The sequence below is a fragment of the Thermochaetoides thermophila genome (assembly GCF_000221225.1).
Source record: "Thermochaetoides thermophila DSM 1495 unplaced genomic scaffold scf7180000011820, whole genome shotgun sequence".
NCBI lineage: Eukaryota > Fungi > Ascomycota > Sordariomycetes > Sordariales > Chaetomiaceae > Thermochaetoides > Thermochaetoides thermophila.
In genome coordinates this window covers 50032-68517 of record NW_006383036.1, presented here as the reverse complement: position 1 = coordinate 68517, position 18486 = coordinate 50032, and the positions used below count along the sequence as shown (strand labels likewise).

Genomic DNA, 18486 nt, shown 5'->3' with positions numbered 1-18486 from the left:
TTTTTTTTCTTGGAATCTGAACTAATCAAGGTTGATAGCTTGAACTGGACCGGGCCAGAATCGGGAAGCTTTTGGCAGTTCCTTTGTTGGTTGATGACGCCAGGTGTACAAGTAAGGGCGGCGGACCCGGTTCCTTGGCGCTCTTATCTTATCTGCGCTTGTAAGCGAACTTCTCTCGTGGCCAAGCAACATATGATGCTGAGTCAGCAAAAAACTTCACCGTTGCAACCAACCCAGTGCCGCTCTCCCAACCGTCGCCAGCCCAATAGCGTCCAGTCTCCAGGTCCCTTGAACCCGATCGCGGCCGCGATCTCGACGTCCCGCAGTCTCGCCCTCCCCTCGGCGCTTATTTTTTCAGTCCCAGTCGCTGCGAGGAACGTTCGCGAACGGCAAGCTATGCAACTCGCGCGGCTACAGCGGCCCTTCCAGAGGGTTGCTGGGGCTGTTGCAAGTGCCTCACGACCCCTAGGTGCTCTTTCACGGCCTACGACAACCAGTCTCGAAGATCGGTTCGCCAGCCTTCGAATTGCCTCACCAACCGAGATCAATGCCGCGGTCCAGGGCAAGCGCTATGCCACAGTGAAGTCACAGGGTGCCTACAAGCTCAAGTCCAAGAAGACCATTCCGAAGAAGCTGGGAGCGAAGAGGACAGGCGGTACGTTTTCCCTACCCGCGTACCAGTGATGGGGGGTTGTCCAGTTGGCCAGTTTGTTGGTCCCCGCAACGGACAGGCGTGTCGGCTGACTCTCGTCTCCTTGTTCCCAGATCAGTATGTTCTGCCAGGCAACATTATCTACAAGCAGCGCGGCACAGTATGGCACCCCGGCGAGAACACCATCATGGGCCGTGACCATACTATCCATGCTGCCGTTGCCGGTTACGTCAAATACTACCGCGATCCCCATCGCCATCCCGGCCGCCAATACATAGGCGTTGCCTTCAACCGTGACGACAAGCTCCCCTACCCTCCGGGGGTCTCCCCGCAAGCGGAAGCTCAATCTTGTGGCGGTGCCACAAAAGGAAGAGAAGCGTTCCGAGGAGGTCATATCCCCTAGTGGCATCCCCCTCACCGTAACGCGTCTACCGGAATCCGAGCAGTCGACCGAGTCAGAGGATTCCACGACCACAGGGGTCTCGGTGACAGCGCAGACGACAGTGACCGCGAAGCCAAAACTCCCAATACATCTCAGAAGGCGTATTCCCCTTAAAGATGGTAACTCGGTTATTGCACGTTTGATCCAGCAGAAGCTCAGGGCAAGAGCCATTACGAAGGCTAAGCAAGACGCTTGGAGACTCCAGCAGCAGAAGGAGCTCGAGGCACGCATGAATACCCGCGTATTCCGTCTTCAAGATGACTACAGCTACCGTGAGACCAACTGGGAGATTGGCCGTCTCATTGGTGACGCCGGCACTATCCCCGGCACGGAAAAGACGGAATCGCGGAGAGCCAGGATGCGCTCTCGCCGCAAGAAGCGCGCTGCCTACTTCAGGGAGCTCAAAGCTCGCAGGGTCGCCAAGGCTCGTCGCCGTGAAGAGTCTAAGAGGCGCCTGCGGGAGAAGAGGGCGGTGCTCCTGGCTCAGAGGAGAGAAGCTACCACCACTGTCAAGGCTACCAACGAGGCTGTTAAGGTGGCTGCTGAAAAGAACAAGGTCAAAGCCTGATGGTGTTATAATAAGTTGCTGCTGCCCCATGAGTGGCATCATGCATAGGCCGGGTTCTCGAATCCGCTCCCTCAACTACCCTTTTTCGCTAGGACAGGGCATCCTTGTGTCCATAGCTGTTGTACATTACTGTTGCCAATAGAGTCATGACCATCTTGTTGATTGGTCGTTCCGACCAATCTGTCTCATAAATGCCCCCCAAGTGTTATCTTGATCTTTATCTGAATATCGTCCGGCACAGCTTTATACCTTCATACTTCTTCCCTTTAATAAGTCTTACAGAAGGTTCGCCTCCCGTGACGACCTGGAACTTGGCTGGTCCCTAGCCCCTGCTGAGCGGGATGATATCCAGCGAATAAAGTCGTGTTATAGAACTTGACTGCCACAAAGTGGAATAGTTGCAAAGCACTTTGTTCGATCTCAGCTATAACATCACCCCGCGGGCTTAATTCTGATTTGATTTCAGCATCTTCATTTATGATCCCAAGCACAAGACTGCACAATATTGTTGATCATGCACCTGAGTTTCTCATGACAGAAACTATCGAGCCCGGACAACTTCCACTTTCACGTCCCAGTATACTGGCCTACGCCCCGCTCTGAGGGCCTAACAAGCACAGTGAGCAAGAATCAGCACTAGGTAACTTGCAGAACAAAGTCAGCTAGACGAATCATCAAATACTTGCTTGGAGTTTAAAGGTCTTCCCTCCAGGCTGTCACCCCACCACCAGACATGACAGAGGATGGTAGTATCTTTCTATATATGGAATCTTAATATACATTACTGTGTCCTAGCTGTGTTCAGCCGCAACTCAAGTTGGCTTTACCTCCACCCGGCCAGATCCCATCCATCTACGCGAGTCAAAAAAGTGTTAGCACCCATGCTAACAAGCTTCTAGCCTCGATGAGTTTTGCCGTTGAGGCCACGTCATAGAAAGTAAGGAAGTCATACTATGGTTTCCAGTCTTCTATGTTGTCTGCTGACGTTGACGGTGATTTGGGGGTGCTGATGACACTAGCAAACCATAATAGCCCCTCCAACCCGAGAGAAACACTCAAACGCATAAGAGAGAGAGCTGTTACCCAGAAAATTGATGCTTGGTTTGATATGAGTCTTAAAGCCAGAATGACTAGGAGAGCAAAGCAAGCATACATCGATAAAACCAACAACAGCACACGAAGTGAGATGCGTAACCCTTGTTCAGGTGAAATGGTAAAGCGTATACAACAGTAGTTTATGCTAAGTCCCTAGTAAGGCTGCGAGAAGAAGTTAGTCGGCAGACAATCTTCAGTGTCCAGTAGGAGTAAATGGTTGTATGAAGACAGATGAAGACCCTTGAGGTTGCTTTGACCTTGTGCATGGAGTTGGTAAAGTTCAGCGACATCGTTACCAGTTTGGTCAGATACAGAAGCAACAGGGTTGGTTGATGAGGGAGCCATGAGGGGAGGAATAGGTAAGACTACAACATATGAAAGAGCAGTCATTTGAAGACGTTTGTGTCGAGACAAAGGTCACCTGGTACGTCCAATGATGACCCATATCCACAATCCCTACTAATGGCCGGCTGGGAAACTACTCCAGATCGTAACCACGTGAGTGATGGCACTGATTCTGAGAGCAAGTCTGCCTCTGGGTTCCTTTGCTTATCGATACAGGATGCCAAGCATGAGGATGAGGCTTGACGACAACAAGCGACATTGCCCACTTCTCTTTGTATTTCTCAGGGGAAGTGGTCGCGGTTACTTGAGTGACCACGGTCCAGATCGTCGAGGCTTCGCTGGTAACGTGCTAACAGGACGGTGGTAAGAAAGGATTCTCTTCGTTGTCTCTGGAGCCGATCATGTCAGCCTCTGGACGAAGAGGGTTCTATTTGGCCTAATTGACACAAGCAAAGTGAAGAAAAGCATACCGGAGACTGTGGTCGCTCTGTTCATTAAGGGCGTTGCTATTCATGCCACCGTAAGAGACCACGATGCTGAGTTGAGTATAAATTGTCCACTCAGATGACAAAACACCCATCATAAACAAGCCCCATTTGAGTAATCCCGCAGGGTTATGGTCCCATTTTTACCAATGCTTGCTTATAGATGCTGGGAATATTCTATGAGACCCGTATAATTTAATCACCAAGCCCTGTAACACCGTGAACAGACCGAAAACCAGCGCATAAACCGGAAATCCGTGTTGTGGGTATCGTGAAATTCAGAGCCCAACCCCTGTGCGCCAAACAAGACGAACTGCAGATGGAAACTGAAAGGTGGGAAGTACACAAATGCATCCCACAGCAAGGTTTAATTAACGGAAGATTCGGCGACCTCCTGTTCTCGTGGGGAACCTATCAACTCCGTTTTGGTGTTGCTGGTGCCAGATCCACTGCATGCCCACGCCGCCTCCTTCCAGGCCTTTTCTGTAACGTCGAAGGGCTTCGCGTAGGTGCTCTGGGCGTAACGGCCCACGGCGGTCATCGGCCTTGTTCTCCTTCTGGGTTTCGCCCTCGTCTTTTTTGTCTTTGTCACCAGCAGAGGGGTAATCCAATGGCGGCGGCGCTGGTAAATCGATCTGCTTTTCGTTCATTTTATTGATCCACTCGCCTTGAACGCGGCGAGCGCTCTCGATAATGTCGCCGATGAAAAGCTTGGCGACGGCACGCATGCCAATGACAACATTGTCCGCAACCGACTGAGACACGGTGGCATTAATAAGCTAAGAAAGCAGTCAGCTTCGCTGCTGGTAACATGATACATGATTCAGAGCAGAATTTCCTCGGGCTTACTCTTCTGACTGCGGGCTTGCTCAGGTTGGCAGCACGCCAGTTTTCATAGCGATTGAACTGTTCATCAGAGAAGGCGCTGATGAGCAAGCGTCTGGCACGATGTTCCTCCTCCTTCTGCTCTTGGGTCCGGGCATCAGCCGTGGCGGCAACCTGAGTCGGGCCCTCTTCATCAGCTTCACCCTCGTCCCCAACACCGACAACGTTAACTAAGCTTTTAACCCCCCGACTGGCACTGTCACTGATGGCGCTGATAGCTGTGGGGGGATTGGCGCCAACAACCGACGGTGTCTGCTCTCGAGCTTTCTCGGCCTTGGACTTTCGACCGCGTTTTTTCTTGAGCGGCGCGACGGCGCTGACCTGGCTGCCACTAACAAGACTCACAGCATCGACATCAACAGAAGGAGATCGCGGGCCGAACGGTGACGCGTCATCGGGAGGAAACGAGGCTTGACGGAGAGGATGGGCGGAGGGGGGACCTGACGAGATGGAGATGGCCGAAGCCTTGCGTCGCTTGAGGGCAGGCGACCCGCTGCTCGTATCTGCCGCGCGCTTTTTGGATGACATTGGGTTAACTCCCTGGATAGGCGAATGGGAAGTATAAGGCGGTGAGTACGCTGGCGGGGAGGCCATGATGGTGTCGCTGAGCGGATGCAAGGTGTGGCCTTGAATTGACGTGAGGACGTAGTTAGGTGGACGATGTCGGCGATCGAGACGTCGCCGAAGAGTAAACAGCTACAGCAGTTGATTGATTGTCTTGGATGTGCGATTGACAGAAGCGCCCGTACGTTATCAAGTAAAGCGTAATCGCAAGGATGCTATTTCGTGGATGCTGGCTGTTGGGAAAGAGGATGTTTTGCTGAAGATATGGATGCTGGGTCGAGCATACAAGCAGTGGATGTGGATCCAGCCGCAGCGTTTCCAGTTTCCACTCGAGGAAAACACTGTTGTCGGGCTGGCGCAAGCCCACCCTCAACTTTGGAGTAATCGCCTCAAACACGTATGGGGCGCGCCTGACCCCAGTATCAAGACGTGCGATGTGGGGGAGAACGTTTGAAACGATGGTATTTTACAACCCTGTGCTTAAGTCGGAGATGTTTTATACGATAAGATAAAAGAACCTTATCGGCTGCGCCGGAGCATCCCGCCTTGGCCGTCGCTAGACCACGACTCGAAAATTTCAACAGGTTCGGAGGCGGGACCGGAGTCACCTGGCTCCTTACGGCTATGCCATCCTGGACTGCTGCGAGGAAGAACGATTAAAAGGAGCGCAGTCATCCGCCCCTCGGCCCCTCACTTTTTCTCGAGTGGTCCTCGACTCTCGTTTCTCCAACGCGCCATTGTCTCTTCTCTCCCATCGCAGTCTGCACAATCCGACACGACCACAAAGGACGAAATCGACGGAATCGCCATTACGCCAGTGCGACGCAACGTGCGAAAGCCTGTGGCTACGATAATGGTGCAGTTCGAGTCTCGCTCGGGGTCCGAGAGCCCCTCAACAGCCTTCGTCAACGGCGACAAGCACAGCAAGAGGAGCAAGAGCAGGGAGAGCAGCAGTAACGGCAGCAACGGCAGCAAGAAGAGGTTCCGTGATGGAGACTCCAAGTCCCAGGTCGCCTCTGGCCCGAATGGCACGGGCACCCGCTCCATTGGCGAGCGCCGCTCCAGCGTCAGCAAGCCGGCGCGCGATTTCCGTGACAAGCCCGAGCCGCTGCCCAAAAAGAAGAAAAGAAAGACAACCGCGACGCCCGACGATGCCGTCGACTCATCCACGCGCTCGCCGAGTCCCGTCATCGACTTTGACGGCCTGAGCCGCCCGAGCGTCGGCACGCGCGAACGCCTTGAGGAAGACGCCGCGCAGCAAGAGGCGCGACTGAATCGCATGAAGGGCGCCGTCCGGACGCTGCTCGAGTGTGTGGGCGAAGATCCCGACAGAGAGGGCCTTCTGGCGACACCCGAACGCTATGCCAAGGCCATGCTGTTCTTCACCAAGGGCTACCAGGAGAACGTGCGTGACATCGTCAATGGCGCCATCTTCCAGGAGAACCACAACGAAATGGTCATTGTCAAGGACATTGAGGTGTTCAGCATGTGCGAGCACCATCTGGTGCCTTTCACCGGCAAGATGCACATTGGCTACATCCCCAAGAATGCTGTCATTGGCATTTCTAAGCTGCCCCGCATCGCCGAGATGTTTGCTCGCCGGTTGCAAATTCAGGAACGTTTGACACGCGAGGTGGCCAATGCCATCATGGAGGTGCTCAAGCCTCAAGGCGTCGCCGTCGTCATGGAATCAAGCCACCTCTGCATGGTCATGCGTGGCGTTCAGAAGACGACCAGCAGCACCATCACGAGTTGCGTGCTGGGCTGTTTTGAACGGAAGGAGAAGACGAGAAACGAATTCTTGAGCCTGATTGGCGTCAATCGTTGAGTTATCGATGATTCGAGCTCCGGCAGCAGGCCAGCTGCGTCATACCACTCAACGTGGCATGCAAGAGGAACCCGGTCATTCCTCAGAAGAACATGTCATGTTTATATTTGCTTCGGCAACCCAGGATGAAAAGTACAGCACGGTTATCAATATACGTAGTAGAGATACTACAAAGGCATGGTTGTATTTTGTTGTTAGTTTGATGATGTATATACAATTGGCATTTATCTGGCGTTGAGGGGTTCAGGAGGGCTTGGCGGGTTTACACGGATGGGGAACAGGGCGGTCGGCATATCTCGTCGTAGCATGGTGAGGATCTCAACATCGGATCGGCTGTCTGTTGATTATATATTGCTTCATGGCGTCTAGCAAAACAAGAGCAAGGGACGGTCATTCAACACGAAGTCTATGTCTCGACCACTACCCTCCACTCAACTTGTTCCTTTACCACGTTCTCTTTACTCACTCAGGTTCCTCTAACTTTTGGGATCTGAATGTCGGGAGCTGATGTCGATCCCATCATCATCAATTCCGGCCATTCCTCATGTAAGTTCTTTTACATTTGGACATGGCCACGAACTCTGACGTGCTTGTGCATTCATTCGGATGTTACGGTACGTTTCAAGTATACGTATGCGGACTGGTGAAGTGTCGGCGGTGCTACCGGTACATATTGGCATTGCTGCGATTACATTGCCTGCCTTACCTGAAACTGGATCTATGCTTAGGTGGTTCGGTATGCTCTTCATAGGTACACTTCCCGCTGGGCTCTTCCCGGCATGAGAAGTCAAGGTTACTACAGGACTTTCCTCACCACTTTCCCCAGTTCTCCCCTCTCGACTGCCTCCACTCTAGCCTTGACCACCTTCCAGATCTCTTCAGCAACCTCCTCGACTGACGCGCCGGCATCCACGACATGAAGGTCCTCTTCTTCCTGCCTGAAGCGATACTCGTGCCCTGTCACGGCTTGTGAAGACGGCGGGCCAACAGCGACTTCATTGCCCACTCCTACGGCCGTGTCACGTGAAGCAGTAACCGGAGCGCGCGCCGTCTCGATCTTGCCCAGGCTCAGGCCCCAAAACAGCTCTCTCACGCGCTTCTGCATCTCGGCCTTCTCGTAGGCTTCGCCGCCCCAGCCGCCGCGGGCTCGTGCCTGCTCCTCGTCCAGGTCTAGGAAGAGCACTAAATCTGGGCGTGGCAGGCCAACCTCAGGAGCACGTGCCCAGGCAAGCGAAAGGGTCGGATTCTGCTTCGCGGCCGAGTAGACAATACCACTGTAGTAGTAGCGGTCGCAGAGTACGGTAATGCCCGCATTGAGCAGGGCTGTAATGGTTTTACTTAATTGCAAAGCCTTGTCTTAATACAAAAGTTCACTGAAAATGATGGCGATGAGAGGAGAGGGGAAGGGGAAGGGTCATACGCTGCCTCCCATCGGTTTGCACTGAAGAGCAGATGAATGACATGGTCATCTATGTCGACCTGGCTCTTGAGATAGCTATCGATGATCTGGCCAATCGGCGTGGTACGATCTTGCAGACGATCAAGCCGAGTCAGTCAATTCGATCCGAGTTTATCGGTTCGGGACGGAGCACACAATATGGCCTCGTCCCCGGCAGACAGAGCAGATTAGGCTAAGAAAGGCAAAGACCTACCCGGGAAGCGCATCACCTTGACCTTGCGACCCAGTTCGACGAAGCGTTGCTCGAGCAATTTCACCTGGGTCGTCTTGCCACTTCGGTCGAGGCCTTCCAACACAATCAGGGCACCGCGCGTCACGGACGCCTCGTCACCACGGGCGTCGGGATGGACAGAAGGACCCGGGGCGCCGGTAGTCGACGAGCTGAGGGCCGACACTGCCGATGCGGCGGTTGCTAGGTCATTGATAGAAGCCATTGGCAGTCGCCGAGTCAGATATCAGCAGGCAGGGCTCATCAGATTGAGAGAACTCCGTCCGGTTATCAGTCGAGTGATATACTGTTTTTGAGTTCACGACTGGTGCGCTCTCGCGACGACACTTTAAGCGACGATCTGTAAGTGATTCGTGGTGGCCACAATCTGGAAAACCAGAGTGCCAGGCAGCTGTTGGCTTGATCCTGAGGCCTCGCGGGGCACTAGCCGCACTCAGCCAGGAAACTCAAGACCATGGATGCTTGGACGCTGGCTATGAGTGGTCCAATGACTGGCTTCAGGCCGGAGAGATAAGGTGGGGTCAGAGCTTCAAGAAGGCTTGGCATGGAGGTGCCAAGACTCATGAGGGCTTGGGACAAGTTAATTTGAGGGTCAGTTGGCCTCGATCGTTTGATGTCGTGCATTGCGCAGTGCGTCCGCAAAGGTCAGGTATCGTTTCTGTCGCTGGCACATTGGGGAGAATTAGGCCATTTCTGTAAGTGGGGGAATGCTCAACGTGATGCTCACCTACCTGCTTGTAGGTGCTTCTACGTCCGCCTGCCGTCACGATGTTACCTACAGGTCCTGGTCTGCACGGCGTTCAAGGCTTGGCTGGCCTTCTGGGATTTGTCAAAGTGCTTGCAGAAAGCTGGGTGCCACTCTCTCAATACGCACGAGTCTTGTGCTGGCTTCCTCCCTCTCCGGATGGATCGCATAGAAACTCGATCCAATGCCATCTTTATGTCATTTGAGACACCATGATCCTGCTGTAGCCTTGTCACTCCCTCTTTGTCGCTGTCGATCGCATAGAGATCTGCCTTACCAGTCTGCCGGCCCGTTGGCTCGGCATGTCGAAGGCCAGACCTGATCCAGGATGCAACGCTGTTGGTTTGATGCAGCAACATTTAATCGATCATTGGTATTTGCTATGGCATGACAATACGCCATACGCCAGACAGTCGGCGCTCTCAAGCTAAACTCATCGGCTTCTTGCAACAAAGAGGCATACTTGGACCGAATCATAAAGGCAGGCGGCTTGAGGGAGCGCATGCCCGCCGCGACGGCTTCTCTGCTGGTACATTGGCAGATCTATCAGCTGCTTCGCCGCTTCCATCAGAAGGCTCCTTGTCATCCGAGGACACCCGACCCGGGCGGTTCAGAGCGTTCGACGCTAGCTGAAGCTTGAGAGAGCACCAGATCGCTGCCCGATTTCTGCAGAATAAAAGCCAGCGTGAGAAGATCAAGAGTTCCAAGACTCAAGAAAGCAGACACCGAACAGGACCAAGCCAACAACCTGAAAGACTCTCTGCCCTCCAGAACGCAGTCTATCTCTGATCTATATGCAACTACGACTTACACATTCCCTAGCCTCGTGCTACAAGGTCACAAGCGGCATTGTTTCATGTAGGCTGACCTGCGCTTGTTCCCTTGCGGAAAAAGTGGGAAACCACCCAACGAGACCCCCCTTGTTGCGGGGCGAATAGGACTGGCGACGCGATGTGATTCGCCCGAGACTGCGGAACCCTCCCACACCGGCGATCCGCAGGTTCATGGTGGGAATGCCACCAATTGCTGTTCCCGTTGCTGCCGTCGCTGCTGTGTCCAGAGGCTCCAGCTGGCCCTGTGCTGGGCCTCCGTCTTGCCAGTCTGGCTATCAGTCTTTTGTCCTCGGGTCTCGAGCAAGCAAAGTACCCCTCGCTTCTCACCTGTTGCCCGCTTCCAGGTTTCCCAGCACTCAACGACTGGCTCAAGCAGTAGACAGGGACCCCAGAACCCAGGGCCACCCGCAAAGTCCAAAAAGGGTCCTGCCAACGTCCGACCCAAACTCGAAAATGCGTAATCCGTGCCTAGTGAACCCCAGGGCCCCGCTCTGAGCCAGGTGCCTTGTACTGATTGGGAATCCTTGGGATGGCCGCCACGGAGAGCTTCGGCCACGAAAAGACCAAGGTCGGCCTCCCCTCTCTCCGTCCTGCCAGGAGTCAGAAACTACAAACAGAACCAAACAGGCCCCACTCGGGAGCTGCGATGCCAGACCGAGCAAGGTGCTAAAGGCTCAGCATAACAGAGCAACCCAATCCCGGTGTCCGTGATCCGTTCCATCTATACAGACATTGGAGCTGGAGTATCACTGTTGCTGCGTCCTGCGGAAAGGAGGGTGTGTGCCAACGGACGGCAGATCACAGCATGCAGCAGAGTAGCAGCTACCAGCAGAGAGGTGGGCGGAAGACTTGAACTGAACCGGGACTGCGACTGGAACAAACCCCCCTCTCAAGCCAGACCAGTTGTACCAGCTGTACCAGCAGAGGCTACCTGCTCACCAAAACTACCTGCTGGTCTCCCGTACTCCCTCTCATGCCTGGCCTGCTGTTTGAACCCCCCCCCCCTATCGGAGCTCTTGAATGCCATTCGATCCTTTGCTTCGGGACCCCTCGAGGAATACTATATAAAGCCCGTGTCACCCTCGCTGCTTGAATTTCGGGCTTTGAACTTTTCTCTACAATTTTCTCCCTTTCTTCCCCTCTCTTCTTCTCGAGAGTGATCATTTAATCTAGAATCCTGCCTATCCTGTTGCCCATCTACTTGACGGGCCTACCTACTTGGCTGTTTATCTAACCACACCTTGCTAACCCCGCTCTCAACCCTAACCTCCCTCCCTTTATCTCATCTACGCAATACTCCCTTGTTTTGCCGGCTCTCTTCCGCTTCCTCCGACAAAATTATAGCTGTCCGGCATACGCTTGAGACTTTATTAATGTGTTTTTTACACAAGCTCTGATAAACTCGTCTGTGTCCCACACACCGGGAATCTCATCCAGTTCTAGAGCTGCATCTTGACTGATTGCCGTTTGCCTGACTGGGCTGGCGTTCGGCGCCGCCAAGGAACCCCCTGCCATCTATACCTGGTCTGGAACGTCATTCCACAACCTAGCTCGCTTTTCTCAAGACGCGCTTTTGGCGCCGACTCAACTGTTGTCTTTCACATACTTTTTTCACACCTCATAACACATCCCAGTCGGTGCATCCAATTTATATCACGACTTTCGGCCCTCCCTCCAGGATATCGAGGTCACGTGCGCTCAGTCTAAAGGAGCGCAGGATAAGTCCAATTAAACCAAACCAAGTGTTTTCGCGCTGTCGCATTAAACACTCCGCTTTTTGGGCAATCTTTGTTCCCTCAATTTCCTCAGTTCGCCTACCGACCTGGCTGCAGCCGATTTTCCCACTTGTCTCTTACACGCCAGCAGCATCGACGGTCCCACATTCGCGACATCGTGACGCCGCTCAACGACATCACTATGCCCACTCTAACGCGTCAGCCTTTCGCTCCCGTTGACGGGGCTCGACTCCAGAGTCTCACCAGCATTAAGAACAGGCAAAACGGTATGCTGGAAATTTTCCCAAATCATATCACAAATGCCCAGCTTGTCTATGTAGCGCGCATTCTCCTTTTACCTATCGAGACTAACAATTTGAAGCCATTCCAAGCTCTCCTGCTAAGCGCAAGGTCGCTGATGTCTTGGACACGGATGACTCCGAGAATGTTGACCCCGCGCTGTTCTCTAAGAGGGCAAAGGGGTTGTCAGCTGACAGCGACCTGACCAAGAGCTTCAAGCCTGCAACTTTTGTCCTTTCTAGAGCTCCGCCCCGGGCATCTCTGTCCTCGACCAAGGATGTTTTTGACGCGCATTCTGCCAAGTCTTCCTTCGCTCAGCCACGAACCATCCTTCAGCCCAAGTTCCCCGCTGCGCGTTCGACTCTTAGGAGCTCTCTCCTCTCCCCGTTATCGTCACCCTCGGCAGCTCTTCCTGGACGCTCACCGCCACGGTCTTCTAAACGTCCGGGTATTTTCTCCCGCCAGCGAACCCAGCACCCGAGTACCCCTTCGACTTTCAGATCAGCACACCTCGGAGTACCGTTTTCGCTCGATGCTGCTCTCAAAGGCACGATTCCCAGTTACTCTGGCAGCCTCCGTAACAGCACCAGCACGAGTGGATCGGTAAAGAACAGCAAAAACCTTGATTTCCTGCTCCCCCCTGAGTCTCGGTCGTCGTGGACCTTTGAGATTTACGAAGACACTCCCGAACAGGAGATGACAAATCTGCTCCAGCACAGCACCTGCACGCTTGACATCAGCAGCGACGAAGAATCGGAACAGCGCGACAAGCGGGAGCGCGCCGAGGGTCGTGACAAGGAAAACATCCCTCCCCCTGACGATGTCAGCCAGACCCCTGCCCGCTCTCCGAGAGCAGTTCCTTCTTTTCTCGACGGCGATGACATGGTTGAGAAGCAGCGTGGGCCCCTGGCTGAGATGAACGCTGCCGATTTTTACGCCGAGGGCTGCGACAAGACGAGCATTTTCATAGTTCCGGGAGACGAGGAAGACCCTGAGTCTGTTGTGGACGAGTCGGATCAAGCAGTCCCTGAGTGCCAGGCCGAAGGCGGATTGAATGAACTTCCACTACCTCAGGGACAGCCCAATGACGAGCCAGAGGATGTTGTTTTGTCCTCAGCATCTAAGTCCTTTAAGATTTGGGAAGGGGATGACGCTGAGGACGAGGCTAATCCATCTGCATTTGTGGCTTAACCTGAGTCCCTGAAGGATGTCAGAGCGGGCTCTTTTCCTGATTCCATTCGCATATCTTAGTTTCATTTTGTCTGGGGCTGTTTCCTCATGCAAGTCATCGGCTTGGCTAATGGTTAGAGTCAACATGCATTTCAATGGCGGCTGGCTTGGTACAGTATCACTTTTCTTGGATTCCGGCGTTCAGGGTTTGGTGGCTATTGGCGGGATTGGGTTGGATTATGGGCTTTATGAGGAACTATGCTTTGTCATCTCAGTGTAGGCGCCACGTGCGATATCTACAACCTACGCTCGTTTGTCTTGGCATTTTCCTTTGTAAGTTTTTCAGTAGCGTATATAGAACTGCAATGTCTTTAATGGTTTCCTCGAACTCCTCCTGGCTGCTTGCATCGGCCCCTTTCCTCGCATCATCCATTGTTCATTTCCCCTGTCGTCCAATTGAGCTTGTGCTAGGGCCATGAGTTTCTGCTCGGCAGAAGCCTCCGCGTTGACAATGCCGTCTCTGCTGCAGCCCAATCGAATCAGGAACACTCGAACGTTGAGTGTACAGCTTTCAGCGCCCATGTCTCATCCAACCAATCGCAGCCTGCTGTGATTCATATTACAACTGCGCCCCAGCCAAGACGCCTCGGCGGCCACGAAGTGCTCCAGAGAGGCACGTAAGCCAAAGGTAACGGGAACTAGTGTGCCGATCAGCCAGGCACCGAACTTGCCCCCAATCCGCTTGGCCATTACCATCTTGCACAGCCCAGGACAGCCTGGTTCCCGGTTTTTCATCTTTATCCTCCATCTCTTTGGATAGAACTTTGCTCAATCATTTATCTCTTATCTTGATACCTTGCTTACTCGCTACGACAATCGGCGCTCCTGTATGAAGCTCAGGGGGCGTGATTGCCGATACTCTTGAAGGGAGGTGTGCGAGCATATCGATCTCCTCTGTAGTAAGGCAATGGCAAGGCTTGCGGGGTCTTTGCTGTGGGCAGTCACTTGGGGTTAGGGGCGTGTGAAGCTCATTTGTCCATGGTGGGGCAACTTTCACAGCCGGTTGTTAGCGAAGTAGCCGTACGTTGAGTTTGCAGATGGATCGAGAACAACTAATTGGAGTTTGCTGGCTGTGAGTTGAGGGGTGTGCTGATTAGTCTTGCCGACGGGTATCCTGATATGTCACTCATTGGAGTACCAGGTCGAGTCCCATACTGTGGTGTCCGCGACGGCGGCAAGGGCATCCGTTGCTGATCGTAGTTTCATCGATCTTGAGCATCGTTGGTCGAGCGTATGCATGATCTGGGAGACTGATTGCTGAAGTTAGCCTTTCTCCGGGACGATACTGTCTTGGTAAGATGTATGACGAGTATGGGCTTCTGATGTGATAAGTATTTTGATGTGCAGCCCATTGGCTATCCCAGGAAGAACTCGAAGCCGAACAGTTGTGTGAGCCATAACCTATGCTTGAAGGTATTGACCTTTGTACATGTTCGGTCTGAGGCATTCTATGACCAGGAACATCGAGGCTCATTTGAGCGAGTATTGTTGAACCACGGATGACTGTGCCATCGACTTCTTGATGGCATCAGCCAATCGGTAAGAGAACTACTGGTGTGCTCAATCTAGAGGTCTCTGTAGTTGTTAATCATCCAATGTCCCTGCGGAGTGAACTCAAATCGTAGACCTCTTTGTCCTAGCATCTTGCTATCGGTTCATGGTGGTTTAAATTACATCTAACTCGTCGGCATCGCCGTAACATTGGGTGGTCAAGAGGTGGCATGATTCTCGAACAGTGGGTCATTTATTGCTAGACGAGTGCTGAGCGGCTTCACGCTTCTATTGGTTGAATGTTGTTAGACTCGTTGGTCTTATACCAAGGTCATGAATATGCAGGTCTCTCGAAGAGCACACATATACAGTAGATTTACACAGAACTTTCTCATATCACGACCGTTATATGTCGATGAGATGTACATTGTCCCCACTGATCCTTGGAACCTTGACATCGCCTTTTAAACCCGCTCCTGTCTCCTCTGATTGCATCAGATCCCTAAGAATTGACAACCCTTCAAGCCGATCAGCGACCAACTCTATGTTTAGACCCCAAGTTCGAAGAAAACAGGCCTTTTTCACTGTAGTTTTCATGCAGCCAGATACGCTCCTGGAGAGTGTGACAGACGGTTACCACCAACATCCCCACAGTATTTCTTGGTTGTTGACTTCCTGCGCCTCTAAATCTGTCCCTCAAAATTCTTGTTGCACCGTCTGCATTGCTGTCTGGAGTTGGCGGGGGAGTACCATTAGAGGGCACCCAGACCAGGCAGCTTGGGCTTTTGAGGACCAGAAGATTTGACGGCCTAAATGGCACCGGGAGGGGAAGGAGAGTCTCCCGCTAGCTTAATGGGGGATTCCCGGACCATTACCTTGACCATTCAAGACATTCCTCGGATGGCCCTTGCTGATCGAATTGGGATGTTGAGAAGTGGCTTTCACCGAAAATTCTTGCGTGTCAATTCCTTGACGACTTGGGCTTTCTCAGCAGACGGAACTTTTAGCGGGGCGGTCGGAGATCACGATCTTCAATCGAGCCAGCGCGGTTGGTTTTTCTTAAAAAGTTCGTTTGGACGGGTTGCTGGTATTCTGAACACACACTGCCCGGATTTGTCGTTTTCCAGCGGATAGGCGTAGAAATGTAGCCACTGTGTGGCATAGCTCTCGGTGAAACTAGGTCTGCCAGCTCTTTGTGTTATTGCTGCAGAACTGCGACTCCATGGCCTTCAATAATACGGCCTTGCTCAGCTGCTGACTTTTCTACCCCTCCACCACCCAGGTGGATGATGTGATTTTTGAGGGGCCTGGCCGAAAAGAATACCGCACTATTGGCAAGGGTTAGTGCGAATTCAAGTTCAGGATGTGCATACCAAGATGCTTACGCTGTGGTGTTGGCCGTTTGACCCAGTTGCAAAGATGGGAGCCCGTGCGTTTTGGTGCGGGCAATTTTAGGCTCAGAGACCTGCCATTCCAAACCACCCCTTTGGCCGTCACAGCTTTGCTAGCTGAAAAGATAGCCCCATCAACTAACGACGGCTTCGACAGAGGAAAGGCACGGGATGAAAGAGGAGATCTGGATTTGAATTTGAACTCGAACATGGTGCCCATCGGGCTGAATGTCATGTGTATTGTTGATCTTCTACGGGTTCTACCTTGATGTGAAGTAATAGAAAGGAACACATGCAGACTTCCGGGTGTGGCACCAAGCATGCATATATTACTTATCCAAACAGCGTCTTGCGGGGATAGCAGTTGGTTGAGCATATGACTGTTCAGCTTTGACAAACCTGATCGTGAAGGGCCCGAAATCTGCAGCTTCCAAGCCCCCACTTTTCAAACCTATGGCCAGTACAATACCGAGTATTCTTGTCCTTCAACAGTCGGATTTGTTTACATCTGGACTCGGCCGAAAGGCGTTCGTTGGGCAGTCTTGAACAAGAAATTTGTCTTGGCTCAAGTCTCGATCCATTGGTTGGCGCTGCACCATCCAGGCGTTTCAATGGCATTGAAACACGCAGCTGAAAACCCAACATTATTTTCGAACCAATGACATGGAAAAGCCTGGCCTCAACGAAACTCTCCACTGCACACTTGCTTTGCCCCCCTGCCTGTATATGCATGTTGTTCCTTGCATCTACAGTGTAAGGAACAGGGGTCAAATATGCTGGGTCTTATTTTGGAATGAGATATTTTGCGGTCTCTATAAGGGGCAAAGTAACACCGAGGATGGCCAAGTTTGCACCTTTGTTGTCGATATGCTGTGCACTGGCCTATACTTTGAAAGCCATATAGACTTTACCCGAAAATGTTTGAATAAGAGGTTGCTGGACCGCTCGGGGCACAACCCAAGGCCAGCAGTCCTGAGTAAATCAAAGAGACACATTACCAACGAAATCACTGCATAATGGCAGTAGAGTAAAATATGTGTGTATATTGACCAACAGGGCTCGCACCCGTAGAAATCAGACGACAACCATCAATGCGTACCCTCAAAATCTGACAAGTTGTTATTGATCTAGCTTCGAGGGCTTGCTCTTCAATCCGTGCCGGGCGCCCGAGGAATTGGGCCTGAATAGCTGTGTGGCAAGGCTACGTGGAAGAAGGATATTCCTGACAACCAGTGATACGACTCTTGTTACAAGAATAAGCATAGTTCAAAGTCAGTGTCGGAGGTAAGCACGGTATACTGGGTTATGTGTAATCTCTCGTACTATAGGACTGGGTGGGAATTTGAAGTTTGTGTGAGCTTGTTCTCTTGTATCGCCAATGATGTGTAGGTTGAGATGTTTATGTATTGCTCAGTAGTGAGCTCAACAGCACTAAGCTGAACATCGCTTAGCTTGATATATGACTCAAACCACACATGATGTGGACGAAAGAACTCTTAGCTTTGGAGGAATATCCGAGCTCATCGAACCAACTGGTCTCCATTTCTGGAATGTAGGAGACGAAGGGCAACAGAAGATGGGGCGACTGCCCTCTCAGAAAAGATGGAGATGGCGGAAGTAGGAGCTGACAGCCTCACACATCTCAAGCCCACTATCCCACTACCCGAGCTATCAAAGATGGTGAACTTCACCTCAGATCCTCAACGCACTTCCATCCTTGCTTAAATGTGAGCCTTCGAGGTTTGCTACACCATCGCATATTCACCACGATAGGTTAACTTTCCTAAAAATATACCATTCCCCTTAAATGCCATCAACCAAACCGCATGGTAATGCGCTTCCACCTCTCGAAGCATCTGCCGTAGTAAGAGAGCATCGGTTTGGGTTGAGCATGTATGTGAGCATCATTTTTCGCTACCTAAAGGGAAGAGTGCCATAAACTGCCATGTCGACAACCAGCAGCTGCATTGTTGCAGCTCACACCCCCGAAAATGTGCATGCAGACCAAGTTCATCTGTGCACTGCCAACCTGCAGAAACTTTGCCTGGCAGTATCAACCAGTTCCGTGTCTATGGGCACAACCGATAGGCATTATGTGCGATTCCCAGACCTGGCAAATACAGTGGGTCAAGGACGCAACCTGTACTCTCTGAATTGTGCCAGATGATACGTGAATTAGCAGAAGAGAGCTTAGAAGGGAATAGCAGAGCTTAGGACAAAAGAGAAGGG

The 18486-nt window shown here is 52.3% G+C and overlaps 5 protein-coding genes across 5 annotated transcripts; 3 read left to right on the top strand and 2 right to left on the bottom strand.

Annotated features, from left to right (window-relative positions):
- Window positions 1–195: 195 nt before the first annotated feature.
- On the top strand, window positions 196–1662 carry CTHT_0050500 (mitochondrial 54S ribosomal bL27m domain-containing protein; the record flags this gene model as incomplete). Its single annotated transcript, XM_006695334.1, has 3 exons — window positions 196–655; window positions 766–974; window positions 1027–1662. 3 exons carry the CDS (start codon window positions 196–198, stop codon window positions 1660–1662), a joined length of 1305 nt encoding a protein of 434 aa, XP_006695397.1.
- A 2296-nt stretch (window positions 1663–3958) lies between these two features.
- CTHT_0050490 (transcription initiation factor TFIID-like protein) lies at window positions 3959–5066 on the bottom strand (the record flags this gene model as incomplete). Its single annotated transcript, XM_006695333.1, has 2 exons — window positions 3959–4366; window positions 4437–5066. 2 exons carry the CDS (start codon window positions 5064–5066, stop codon window positions 3959–3961), a joined length of 1038 nt encoding a protein of 345 aa, XP_006695396.1.
- Window positions 5067–5889: 823 nt separating this feature from the next.
- CTHT_0050480 (GTP cyclohydrolase I-like protein) lies at window positions 5890–6864 on the top strand (the record flags this gene model as incomplete). The annotated part of the gene is made up of 1 exon (XM_006695332.1): window positions 5890–6864. One exon carries the CDS (start codon window positions 5890–5892, stop codon window positions 6862–6864), a length of 975 nt encoding a protein of 324 aa, XP_006695395.1.
- A 796-nt stretch (window positions 6865–7660) lies between these two features.
- CTHT_0050470 (thymidylate kinase-like protein) lies at window positions 7661–8757 on the bottom strand (the record flags this gene model as incomplete). The annotated part of the gene is made up of 3 exons (XM_006695331.1): window positions 7661–8201; window positions 8285–8393; window positions 8517–8757. The coding sequence occupies 3 exons, from the start codon at window positions 8755–8757 to the stop codon at window positions 7661–7663; spliced, it is 891 nt and encodes a 296-aa protein (XP_006695394.1).
- A 3290-nt stretch (window positions 8758–12047) lies between these two features.
- On the top strand, window positions 12048–13336 carry CTHT_0050460 (uncharacterized protein; the record flags this gene model as incomplete). Its single annotated transcript, XM_006695330.1, has 2 exons — window positions 12048–12132; window positions 12228–13336. 2 exons carry the CDS (start codon window positions 12048–12050, stop codon window positions 13334–13336), a joined length of 1194 nt encoding a protein of 397 aa, XP_006695393.1.
- Between the last annotated feature and the right edge of the window lie 5150 nt (window positions 13337–18486).